The 13,334-nt window shown below is 49.4% G+C and overlaps 1 protein-coding gene across 3 annotated transcripts in view; it reads right to left on the bottom strand.

Annotated features, from left to right (window-relative positions):
* The window catches only part of NARS2 (asparaginyl-tRNA synthetase 2, mitochondrial), a 64,324-nt gene extending 62,481 nt beyond the window's left edge, over nucleotides 1-1,843 (bottom strand). For 2 of the 3 annotated variants that reach the window (XM_074146479.1, XM_074146488.1), the window contains exon 1: nucleotides 1,636-1,758. In XM_074146479.1, the coding sequence (XP_074002580.1) occupies nucleotides 1,636-1,758 (123 nt within the window). Of the gene's footprint in view, nucleotides 1-1,635 lie in introns of all 3 variants that reach the window. The other variant, XM_074146496.1, reaches the window with a different exon arrangement.
* Nucleotides 1,844-13,334: the final 11,491 nt, after the last annotated feature.

Here is a 13,334-nt window from a genome sequence, read left to right as displayed (position 1 = left end):
AGCTTGGTGGCTCTCCTCTGGACACAGAAACAGCTGTTTAAAAGGTTTTTCATACAACAAGCTTGACGCTGTTGTGCCTACCCTCTGTATTCCAGTAAATCCCCAGAACACATCATACACATTATACTTGATGCATGATGTTTAATGTATAATGGCAGATGTTCTTCTTAGTTTCTTTCCTCCTAAAGCTCTCTTTACCAAAACACACAAAATTCTGGAACAAAGAAACATTCTCAAGAGCTTTTTTTTCCACCTCACCACACTGTTCTGGGATCTGTCAAATAAGAAGATGAGTCTTGCATCCCGCAACAGGAAATAAGCCCATACCCACAGGCTTGTATTGGAGCAGCAGCAGCTGTAGCAGGAATGTTTTGACCACTTTACACCATACCAGAAGCAACGTGTAGTGATGACCCCAACTCAGACCAGACAGCACATTCCCGTAACAAGGTTGGTTTTAAGCCAGATCAGTTCCCCAACCCAGTTTAATACAAAAACCATTTTTGCCAGCACAGGGGCAGAGCAACAAAGCAGCAAGGACCTGGGGTGAAAAAAAGGCAGGATTGCCAATTTTATCATCAGTTTATTCCAGCTCGTATTATTCATAAAACTACAGCTGAAAAACACCTGTGCTGGATGAGCTTCCTCCTACCCTATTAGGGTTCAGCTACATGTGTGCAGGAATACCAGCGCGCTACAAATTGTTTTGGGTCAGTACAATCATAGGATGGATTGGGTTGGAAGGGGCCTTTAAACGTCACCTAGTCCGACCCCCTGCCATGGACAAGGACATCTTCAACTAGATCAGGTTGCTCAAAGCCCCATCCAACCTGGCCTTGAATACCTCCAGAAATGGGGCATTCACAGCTTCCCTGGGCAACCTGTGCCAGTGCCTCACCACCCTCATAGCAAAGAAATTCTTCCTTACAAATCTTTCCTCTTTCAGTTTAGTTTAAAACTGTTACCAAGTACCCCAGTCTTTTAGAGAGTCATCCAGAAATACTGACAACTGCAGAGTTCTAGCCAAGGACCTTGCACTAAAACAGGGACTACGCACCTGTCAGTCAGAAACACCAAAAAACAGGGGGCCACACAACCCTGTGCTGAGAAACAGGGAAGAGCTGCATTGCAAAACAGTCCATTTATCCCAGTCTACCTTGTTTCATAACAGGAGCTGGACACGAACATCAATGAAAGTGTTATGCTGGCTTTACCTGACACTGCTATAAACCTAGACGTGGAACGAGACCTGAAGCAAATCTTTAAAAACAGTGCAGAGGTCCACTCTGGTTCAGCCTCCCAAACCAAAACAGATGATAAAACCAAAACTGGACAGTGCGTGTTTCAGTATAACCCACCACAGCAACCGTCTTTCCCTGCATGTGGTCTGAGCAACTTCAAAGCTTCATATCTGACCTCACAACGGCAAACTGATAAAATACAGCGAGGGCTGCCTCTGCAGACTGTAAAAGACACCTGTAAGTTTAGTAAATTCCGCTGCAGAGGTTTCAGCTTTTCTCCCTGAGGCACAGGCAGCGGACCCGGCGCGGCCCATGCTGCTCCAGCTCCTCTCCCTTCGGCTTGGGCGCTGGGCCGGGTCATTACCGGGCACACCCCGACCTCCCGGCCACACACCTGCACTTTAACCTCGTCAACCGGCTGCCGAGCCCCCAGCGCTTCGCGGACCCGCAGCCGCACGGCCCGAGGCAAGGAGGAGCAGCGGCGAAGGGCCTGCCACCCTCCCCGAGCCCCCAGCATGGCGAAGGACCTAGCGGGCCTACTCCCTCCGGCGGCCCGGCATCATCCCGCCCGCTCCCACGCCGCTCCCGTGAGGCGACGCGCCCGCCGCCGCATCACGTGACGGCCTCATCCAATGGCCGCGAGGGAGACTACGCCAACGAGCCAATCAGAACGAGAGGGAACCGCCCTTTCCGCCCTCTGGAGCGCAAGGGCTACTGGGAAATGTAGTCCATGGTGGGTGGGTCAGGGGGACAAGGGTACCGATGACGGGGGAGAAGAGATCCCCCTGGCCGGGGTTAAGAGATGCTGCTGCTTTCTGGGACCGCGGCAGCGCTGTTACTGCCTCCTCTGCCCTAGGGGCCCCAGTTGGGCTCCCACCACCTCCATCGCACGAGATGGGCTGGGGACCGTCCAGGCCAAAGCCTCTGGGGAAGAAGAAAGCAATGGCGGCTGGGCTCTCGGCCAGGCCAGGCTGCAGCCCTGCTCCCCAGCTGGCCCTGAGAGCGCTTGTGGGAGCGGGCTGAAGGGAGAGGCCACCCTCCTTAGTATTAGCACAGTCTGTGGACTGCGTGCTGTGGATTTTGGGGACCATCCGCCACTCTTCTGTCCTCCTGGGGCCATCTCTGGAGGGGTAAGCCCCATGTTGGCCCATGCTTTTCCTAATCAGGGACACAGGACTCTGTTCTGCTCTGCAAGCAGACCCTCTGCTTCTTCCAGCTCCTCTGAGTGGTGTGTAAAAAGCAGTTGTCAAGAGGGCGAGTGTCTCCAGCCCTGCAGAGAAGTAGTTGGGGATACTGGTGGGAAAAAAATTGGACACAATCCAGCAATGTGCACTTCTAGCCCGGAAAGCCAACTGTATCAGGGGCTGCATCCCCAGCAGCGTGGCCAGCAGGGCAAGGGAGGGGATTCTGCCCCTCTGCTCCTCTCTGGGGAGACCCCCCCCAGTGCTGCCTCCAGCTCTGGGGCCTCAGCACAGGAGACACATGGACCTGTTGGAGCGGGGCCAGAGGAGGCCATGGAGATGATCAGAGGGCTGGAGCCCCTCTGCTGTGAGGACAGGCTGAGAGAGTTGAAGCGTTCAGCCTGGAGAAGAGAAGGCTCTGAGGAGACCTTATTGCAGCCTTTCAATACTTAAAGGGGGCTTATAAGAAAAATGGAGACTTTTTCCTAAGGCCTGTCATGACAGGACAAGGGGCAATGGCTTTAAACTGTAAGAGGGTAGATTTAGATTGGACATAAGGAAGAAATTGTTTTATTATGAGGGTGATGAGACACTGGAACAGATTTCCCAGAGAAGTGGATGCCCCATCCCTGGAAGTGTTCAGGGTCAGGTTGGATGGGGCTTTGAGCAACCTGATCCTAGTAGAAACTGTCCCTGCCCATGGCGGGGCGGGGGGGGTGGAACTAGATGATCCTTAAAGGTCCCTTCCAACCAAAATCATTTTATGATTCTATAAAAATGGGGTAAAATCACTCCTGCTTACCTGGGCTGCCTGGAATTTGCCGCTCTGTTCTGCCCTTCGCCTGCATTTCCCTTTCATGTCATCCTGGCTTGTAGCAAGAATAGCGTGGCCAGCAGGAGCAGGGAAGTCATCGTGCCTCTGTACTCGGCACTGGTGAGGCCTCACCTCGAGTACTGTGTTCAGTTTTGGGCTCCTCACTACAGGAAGGACATTGAGCTGCTGGAGCGTGTCCAGAGGAGAGCCACCAAGCTGCTGAGGGGTCTGGAGAACAAGTCTCATGAGGAGAGGCTGAGGGAACTGGGCATGTTTAGTTTGGAGAAGAGGAGGCTGAGGGGAGACCTCATTGCCCTCTACAACTACCTGAAAGGAAACTGTAGAGAGGCGGGGGTTAGCCTCTTCTCCCAAGGGAATAACGACAGGACCAGAGGAAATGGTATGAAGCTGCGGCAGGGGAGGTTTAGATTAGATATTAGGAAGAATTACTTTACTGAGAGGGTGGTCAAGCACTGGAACAGCCTGCCCAGGGAGGTGGTGGAGTCACCATCCCTGGAGGTATTTAAGAAACGTGTAGACATGGCTCTTCAGGGCATGTTCTAGTGCCTGGGATTGTTGGTTTGTGGTGGGGTGTTGTGTGTGAGGTTGTGGGTGTGGGGTTTAGTTGGTGGGTGCTTTTTTTTTTTTTTTTCTGTGTGTGTGTTTTTTTCTTGTTGTTGTTTTTTTTTTGTTTGTTTTGTTTGCTTGTTTGTTTGGTTTTGCGTGTTGTGGGTTTTTTTTTTTTTGTTTGTTTGTTTTTTTTTAATGTGGTTGGACTTGATGATCTCAAAGGTCCCTTCCAACCACTAAGATTCTGTGATTCTGTGATTCTGCTCGGTCATGCTGGGGAAAGACAGCGGCTGAACACGTCTGCTGTGCTTGTGGTCAGGGGTTGTCCCATTCCTGTGCATTGATCTTTGTAGTTGGTGGGTGAAACGAGAGACAGCAGCAGTGTGATGGCCCCAGGGCCAGGAGGTGCTGGGAGGCAGCTTTGGCAGTGATGCTGTTTATAGGGAGACAAATCCCTGCCTCACTGCAAAGTCTCAGGAAAGAAAAGAATTGCTGACCAGAGACCTCGTTTCAAAGAAACAAGCTGGACGCATGGGAAAGAGAAGAGCAAAGCTTTGGTTTCGACTTTCCCCTGTGGTGCTTTTTATCTGTGCATGAAAAGCTTCTTGTCCTCAAAGTCCCCATGCTGCTTGCCAGGGCCTTCCTTCACCTCTGCCTTTGCTCCCAGTAAGCCAGTGTCCCCACCCGTGGCTCTCAGTCTAGACCTGAGCTCTGAGCTGCCTTGAGAGGCCGTCCCGAGGAATTAGAGCTGCAGAGCAGGGGCAGGGACGTAACCAGGTGGATGAGAAAGACATTCAGAGGAAGGACAGGAGACCTCAGGGAAGGGTGCAGGAAGGGTAGGTGAGAACCGGGCTGGAAGTGCATCCTCAGCCAACGAGGAAACTTGTCCAACATATGTCCTCCGTGCTGCTGCACGGAATCGGGCAGACTGCCTGGACACACAGAGGTTACTGCCTCAGTGCTGGATGGAAACACAGGGACTTTGTGCTCCGGAGTGAGCAGAATTAGTTTCTTTTTAATGCCAATCACCATCCCCTCCTGTAAGGGCCAGCATTGAGCTTTGCTGGCTGTTGGTACAGCGTTGTGGTGTGGTTTCTTAGAGAATCGCAGCGCAGGAAGAAGCTGGTACTGCCGCAGTGTCAGGCAGAGATACAGGATGTAAATTGGTAGGAAATCAGGGCTCTATCGTTCGGGGAACTCCTGGCTTAATGTGAGAATTAAATGAGTGCGTAATGACTCTTCAGTGCACGTTATGTGTTTTCTCTGCCCGGTCACGGTGCATTTATTGTTGCTCTCAGCTATAGGTTTTGCCTCTCTTGTTTGGCCTATACTGCCCAGAATATTTTTTTCCAGGGGTATTTGACTCATAAAACCCTCTCCAGGCCAGATAAACAATTAATTTAGGGAATAATTAGGGAGTAACACCAATGACAGTGCCTAAGTATGCCAGGAAAGGGGTAAGATCCTTCCCCTCAGACCCGCCTGCTCCGGGGCCACCTGTGGATCTTTGGAGGGAAGGGGGTAACACAGGAAAGTCTGGCCTCAAATTTCTGGGATTGGACTTGAACTTTTCCCATCCTTCTTTCTAAAGACCAAATGGCATCGCTAGACAGGACAGGAATTTGGTCCATCAGTCCCCAAAAGAAAATGAGGATGGAGCACTAGCAGAGTGCAAAGTCGACAGTCTCTCAGATGGCTTTTCTGTCGTTGGAGCTCAGCTCTACATCACCTGCTGCTTCATACACCCTGATCTGCTCCATACTCCCTTTTGATGAGATCTTCACCTGGGGATGATGCTGCCAGGACTTACTTACGTTGCTGTGAGCCATTCCAGGCTCCTGGACTGCAGATAACGCTCACGTGCTGACAGGTGTAGTCTCCGGCAAGTTTTTTTTAAGGTGGCAGGGGGACAGATAGGCGTTACTGTGTTCCCAGAGCTCTCCAACAAACATCAGTTTGTTCCCAACAAAGCTGATCATCCTCTTTTCACTGCTGGATGCTGTCCTCACTGGCCAGCAGTTTGGCAACGTCAGTACCATGAACCGTAGCCCCAGTGATGACCCCAGATCTCAGGTTGTTTCAGTAGGTCTATATGGGTCCACACAGTGTTGGAGCTATCTCATAACTCTGTTCCCTCTCTGGGTGTTTTGGAGGCAGTTTGGGTGTCTGCAAAGGACAGAACAGTGTTTGAATGTGTATTTGGTTTCTTTCCCTGCAGAGCAGAGCTCTTCTAAAAGCTCTCCAGAGGGCACTGGTGCTGTTTGTGGATCAGATTAGTAATGAACGTCTGGGCTGGGAGGCAGGAAGCCAGTTGTCAGGTTGTTTGCAAGGAGGGAGGTTGAAAGGATGGTGAAAAATAATGATTCTCTTGTACTCCCAGCTGGGCGTAGGGGCTGCGGAGAAAGCATGGAGCTGTGGTGGGGAAGGGCTTCCAAACAGGCAGTGTCAGTTTTTGGGTGAGCAGAGAATCAGCCTTATGCTTGCAGGGCCCCAACCTCCTTGGCACCATCCATATAGCAATGCCCAGCCTTCACCTGGCAGGAGAAGTGCTCTGAAATGCCTCCTCTGTGGATATTTCAGCCTGGGCCTTTAACTCCAGACTGTCTCTGCATGGACCCTCCTCACCCATGCCTTCTACATCTTTCTGTTCCTTCCCTTTGTCCTTTCTAGCGGGTGGAGAAGGAAAAGCTTCATGCAGTTCTGCTTTTGAAGTGAATCTGTCCTTGTTCCCTTCTGATTCTGAGGCTTTTAACCTCAGATCCTCCAGATCTGGCCAGGGAGTGGGACTCCGAAGAAAGGCAAGGAATGGGATGAAGTGGTATGAAGCAAGAAATCAAATTTTGCCTCTTCCAAGAGAGAATCTTAGAATTTTCTAGGCTGGAAGGGACCTTTCAGTCTAACCATCAACCTAACGCTGACAATACCACCACTAACCCATGTCACTGTGACTCGCGTCTGTCTGGTGTCTAATGAGACAAACCTGGTATGTCCACATGTCCAGTTCCGAATTGGAAATGCTGCTACAGAAAGTCTCTTCCCTCAGGACTGGGCATGTGGAAATCTTTTCCGTCTCTCCTGCTGAGAGCCTTGAAGGTGTTTTTCCCAGCAGTGGCATCTCTTTCTGATTTGGAAGGCTCTTTCAGTGAGGGCTTTTATTAGCAGCAGAGTCCACTGTTCACAGACCTCTAAACTGGAGCCCTGAGCATCCCCCAAGAGTCCAGCATCCTTCTGACTATGTTGCCAGAAGATCAGCTTGTGCCTTCTACTTGAAGCTCGACATAGTGTCTTCTGGGCAGATAAAGGACCATGCTCTCAGGGCATGAGCATGGCCTCCCAAAAGGAAGAAGAGTAAGGCAGATAAATCCTTGTTAACCTGTGGATAGTATGCAGTTCTTCAATCTGCCAGTCTCCCCACAGTTTTGAAGTCTTCTCACTGTATCAGTGATCAGATCCTGGTCACTTTGGAAGTCATACCAAAGCAAGGGCATATCTAAGCAGGTGGAGCATGTCAGCCTGCCCGTGCCCATCACCATGGCCCAGGGAGAGTGACTGGAAATGGGGAGATCACAAAGCCTTGAGGAGAGTCGCTCCTACATCTTTGTGGACAGCAGGAAACTAGGAAAGACATTTTGGGGGAAAGCAACGTCTAGCCTGGGCCTCTGGAGAGGACTTCTCTGGACTTCTCTTCCAACAGAAACGTGCTCTGGATCTGTGAGCAAGAAGGTGACTGGAATGCTAAGTTTTGTGCTGGGCGTGGTGGTATTTCATCGTGGTGGTACTCGTCATCTATCAGAAGGAAAAGAAAGGTGAATTATTCATGAGCTAAGTAGAAACCCATTCTTAATGGGGCTGCAGAGAGATGTTTTAAAGCCTGTAAGGCTTCACTAGAATTTAGATTTACCATGATAATTTCCTTGGGTTCCCAGCATTCAAGTGGGTTTTATATGGTCTAATCCAATATCCGCAGAAGCCAGTGATAGCTTTTAATTTATTTTAACTGATGTTAGATTGGGCTTTCAGTGATGAGAAGCCATTTTAGAACTATCACCAGCTGCTGAAAGGTCAGTCCAGTCCTCTGAGATGCAGTCCTAGGCTATGGTTATGGTTTCTTATGAGTATCAAATTAGCTACTTCATTCCCAAATGTCTCCACATTGCTTTGTTGCAGACATATTTTGTAGACTCTAGAAGCAAATGCATTCATACTTATTTATAGAAGGATTAAATACCTTTCTTTTGAAACTGTGCAGGGGAAAAAAGAACATTATCTTCCAGAAAGCTGCATCCTTGTTCTCAAAATGTTGGTTTGCTGAGTAACAGCATCTTATCGTAGCCTTTGCTTTCTGCTTTCTAATAATTTAAGATTATTAGAATCACAGACAAGTACTGGCTAGGTCATTGTTGTGTGGTATCTTTCATGGTGCAACAAGGAATATCCCTCAGCTTAATCCTATACTGTTATATTTTCCTAAGCAAAATCCCTTAAAAAAAACATGTCTGATGTAGCCCTTTGATCCCAGAAATTCTCAGCCTATGGGTTTAGGTCACCAGCATCAGGAGGACCTGAATTCCCTGCCCACCATCATAACTAGGGAAGAAAAGGCTCAGTGCTATAAATGCTGAAACCTCCTTCCTTAGACACAAACATCCGTTTCCCAGTGAACTATGATGGGAACGACGTACAGATTTGGCTCTATAGGAGTCAGTTTTCCAGCCTGCCCAGAGCCTGGGCTCGTTGCATCTGTGTTGTTCAGGGCCCTGCATTATCCAAGTGATAAACACTTTGAGTCGGTCTCCAAGGTCATCTCAGAAACTGGATTTCCCTGCCATAAATAAATCATCTACCAGAACAGCCTCTGGCAGGGCTGCCATGGGCTCTCTGATGCTCAGCTGACCCCATGGATCTTAGCAGCTCTGTGTGGTGAGTTAGCATGGGACCACCATGCACTTGGAGATGCAGGCTGGTAGCTGCTCCAGGACTTCGGAGCAGAGATGCATCCACAGACTCTTAGGATGAATATGGAAACCACAGGAAAATCATTAGGGGAGTGAACACTGGAGACTCTACTAACAGGATCCTGGAGGAGCTTGTCCTTTACCTCAGTCTGGATGGCACGGTGACTGCCAGTGCTCCAATGCCTGCATGAGAAGTTCCTCCACCTATTTCTGCTCTTTTTTCCTGCAGGACCACCATGCCTATCTGCTGCAGACACAGAGGGAGGCGACACGGAAAGGGACGTACTGCTGGGTTACTAAGCCCACATCAAACCTCTGTGAGTCTGTTTCTGTCTCTCAGAGTTAAGAGGAACTGTTGCTCCCTGCTTTTTTTTCCAACACTATTCCCTTTCCTCCTGCTGTTGCCCATGTTAGCAGGGTACTGCCTCTCCCCCTCTCAAAAGAACAGTGAATTGGAAAATTTTCAGGCTTGTAAATTCAAGGGTAATCTCAGGGCCTGATGCTGGGCCGTTGAGGAGAGGATGGACTCTGCTCCTGCAGGAAGCTGCAGGAGGAAAGCTAAGAGCTTCCCAGCCCTGCACACACCTGGAGAGAGAAGAGGGGTATAAATAATAGCATTTCTAAGGAATGTTTTGTACTTTGAGCGATTTATCTAAGGGTCTGAAAGGATTTAATAACTGAGAGCTAATTAAATGTACTAATTAACCCGGTGTTTAATCTCGGCTCCTTGCTAGCTTTCCGTTCTGCTGAAGCAGAGACGTAGTCCCATATATCATGACATCCAGCCACGTTGCTTAATTGTGATTCCTCTGCACATGGTGCAGGCTCTCAGCCGCTAAGGTGATGAGAGGAACATGAAAGCCCACGTACAGGAGAAAATTAGAGGGGCGAAGCCAGCCCTGTGTGACTAACAACCTGTGAGATTATTTCCATGAAGAGGATATTGACAGTCTAATTTGTTTCCCCTCCCCATTATCATTGGTTTGTTCTCATTGACGCCACTGCTAAGGGGGATGGGAACAAACTGCTTCTGGGCACATGATGACAAATGGCCATATTATTCTGTGGTCCCATCCTTGTCTCTGTGGCTCCAAGCAGCTATGCTACGACCAGGAGTAGGAGGCTGCTCAGTTTCTCTTCCTACCACACTTCCCCATGGGCTTGCTCTTCTGTGAGGGTTTATACTGGTGTTACTGGTACTCTTTTGGTGTACAACCCACACGGCCAACTCCATGAGCTGTTTCCTCAGTGCCACAGAAGAAGGGACATCTGAAGTGGCCACCCAGAGGCAGCTCAATCAAGCAGGAGATCAGGAGCAATGTGACTTTCCTGCTACCAGGGCTAAATAATTCCTCCTGGCTCTGGAGCTGTGAGAGATCCTGGAGCAGGTTGGTGAGTTGGTGGATCATGCTGGGCCCAGGAGAAGGTGTGCTCCACAGGAGAAACAGAGGACTCACAAGATCCCAAGTCCTGGCACATCATAAAGGGCATCGTCCCAAGACACACTCCTCGTGGTGTGATATTTAGTGGGGGACATCTGAAAGCTTGTCATTACTTCTTCTCACAGCTCTCATGGAAACTATCCCTGAGAAGCTACCAAGAACCACAGACTGCCCAGCCTAGGGCAGAATAATTGCCCCCAACAGCACTATTTAAGCCAGCGGCTTCGGTTTGCTCCCATCTGTAACTCCATCTACACACTGTTCATTTATTACTGCTAACATAAACATGGGATGGAGGTGAGCTTCTCACAGGCTCATGACCTCAACTTGGGGTCATGACTCCTTCTTTAGAAGCTACTAATTCAAGTATAGTTGGAAATGAATCTGCCTGAGCATGGGGTCATTAAATTAGCTGGGGAAACAGGCTGCTGGGGCCGGGAGGGGATGAGGCAGTCACCTTCATTGGAAATCTCCAAGGGAAAGCCAGGCACGGATGTCTCTGGGATGTCTTAGGAGAATGAATCAGACCTGCCAGGATGTGGGGAGAGGGGGGAGACGACCCGCCGGGGGCTTTTTTTCTGAACTGAACAAGCAAAGGATTTCACGAAACCGGCAATCCCCCAGTGTCTCCTCGCGCAGCCCTATGCAGCCAGCGGAGGAAATTGGTAACTGTACCCAGCAAGCCTGTTTTTAATTAACAAATAATTATCTACAAATTGCTGTAATTATTGCCTTGGATTCCAGAGGATGGGGACGTTAGTGCGAGACGAGCACAGTTTCCTTGCGAGTGAAATATTTTCCCTGCCTTATCTCCAGCGCCCTGCTGCTGTGAGGTTTGGGGACTCGGCAGCGCTTTCCTTTTGAGAAAGTGATAAAACAGCTCAGGCTGCCTGGAAGGGGGAAGCGCGGTGGAAAAGGCACCGAAGGGAGGGCAGTTTCTTATGTTTATCGGGTTGTCTGCCCTCACGCTGGAGTGGTTTGGGGGATGCCAATTAAGACATAAAGGCTGACACTGAATGCCAGGAGGAGGGTGCTTGCACGCTGGTGAGCTGGTGGGCCCAAACGAGCATCCTGGTTTGTGATCTTTCAGTGAGGAGGGGGTATAAAACCAGGTTTGGAAATTTGGGATTCGTGTTGATTTGGATCACACAAGCAGGATGGAGCTGCCCCGAGCCTTCAGCGCTGAGGGATGATGGTCTGGAGAGGGTGCAGCACCGGCCATGACCTTCTGGACCATGTTTCATAGGGAGAGTGGTGTATACAGAGTCCTTCCACCACTCTTCCTTCAGGCTCTGCATCCAAACCTCATGGTAGATACCCACAACAACCACCTTTTCTGGTTACAAAGCATCTCCCCCAAGGTAGCCTAAGTATTAATGGGTATTTAATATGGATATTTATTGTCCCAAAGGGCTTATACCCTTTCAACAGGGCTAACAGGGGAAAATCCACCCCAGTTTGCAGGGAAGGCACAGAAAGTCTCTGATATGTCCCAGGCTGAATGGGCAACCTGCTGAAGAGTTCCCGAGCCCAAACTTCAGTCTTGCTTGGTGTGTTTAATCTCTGAATCCTGCCACCACCCAGGAAACGATGCCCTCTTTTCTGTCACTCCTAAGCGATTCCCCTAAACGACGCTGCTCGCTGCCGGGGTTTCCATGACAGCCTCCGCTTCAGGCAACCAGGGGAGCTTTTTATTATTCATCCGTGGCGTATTTACCCGAGGTGAGCTGCCTCTACCATGTGCTGCTCTGAAGTGTTGCCTTTGTTTACTGCGTCGACTACGTCTTTCCACTTCTCCATGCAGACATTGACCCCCACGCAGGGGGTCCTGCGGCCCCTTCCGAGGCGATGTGGAGTGCATTGATGACTCTCACAGCATCCCTTTAGCTCTAAGAAAACTAAGAAAACCCCTTCTTGGTGAAGAGATGTTGCTCCTCCTTGCTGTGGAGGAGCATAAAAAACAGGGCAAGCTGAGAACTTGGCCCTGCCCTCTCTCTAAACTTGCCTTTAGCGGCAGGACAACATAAAAGCCCTTAATCCTGCTCAGAAATATCCCGCTTGGCCTGAAAATATAGAGATGGCAGCTGACTTTCTGCTACTTTCGGGGTAGCAGAAGGAATTTGTTTGGATGCAGGAACCTCTATCACTGCTGGTGCCCAACATGGTTCCCAGCATTGGCCAGTCTTGAGGAGCTTCAAGTTCTTCAAACCCCCTGAAGTTTAAGCTCCTGCCATGAACTCGTCCTTTCAGACCTCGGCAGGTGCATAAAGGTGTTTATTAATCATTTTGGGGCTTGTTGTCGAGCTTTGCTTGCCAATCGTGTGAGCAAAAATTACGCGCTGTGAAATCTGAGTCTTTGCCCTTAGCAGGGTGCCCTAGATGCTGGGACGTTGTTGAGCATCTGTAATGCTCCTGCCTTATTCAAGGCATGGCTGCACCTCAGATAAGTGACTCTAGCAGGAAAACAAAGAAAATTAGACCATGCTTCAGTGTTAGGATCAAAAGATAGCTTTTTTTTTTTTTAATACCTACCCCTCTCCCACGCACTGTGGCCTTTAAATAGATGGTTTCTAATGAATGGAAATAGTTGGACATGGACAAAGAAGCTGTCACAGGAAATGATTGATCGTGCTTAATATTTTATTTTCAAGACTTAAAAGGAAATCTCTGAAATATCCTTTGGCAGGTCTGTGAACCTAATGAAGTGATTCATAGAGATACAGAAGGAACCGAGGGCCCGTTACCAGCAGAGCGGGACAGCGGTGGTAGTGTTTCATACCCACTTTTGCAGGATGGCTGAAGAATACTGTGGGGGAAAGGCAAACAAAGGCAAAATTCAGATTCAGTTGCTTCATCCCTGCTGGCAAGAAGAAATCTAAGCCTTTCTAACCACTGTGCACCCATAGTATTTAAAATGTAGGGAGAGGAAACCAACTTTTTGTTGGTAAAACCCAAATTTTCTTTGAAATTGGAGTATCTGCAGACTATTGTGGCCAGCATCACCGTGGTGTTTTAAGCCTCCGAACTTTAATGCCTTTGGAGATTTCCCAGGGGAAACCAGTATCCTGTTGTGCTACTGGGCTTCACTGGTGAAACAACTTGTCCTAAATCACGCAAGAGGTCAAGGTCAC

The sequence above is a fragment of the Numenius arquata genome, chromosome 1 (genome assembly GCF_964106895.1).
Source record: "Numenius arquata chromosome 1, bNumArq3.hap1.1, whole genome shotgun sequence".
Taxonomy (NCBI): domain Eukaryota; kingdom Metazoa; phylum Chordata; class Aves; order Charadriiformes; family Scolopacidae; genus Numenius; species Numenius arquata.
The sequence above is the reverse complement of the archived record's forward strand: the minus strand, read 5'-3'. Positions and strand labels throughout refer to the sequence as shown.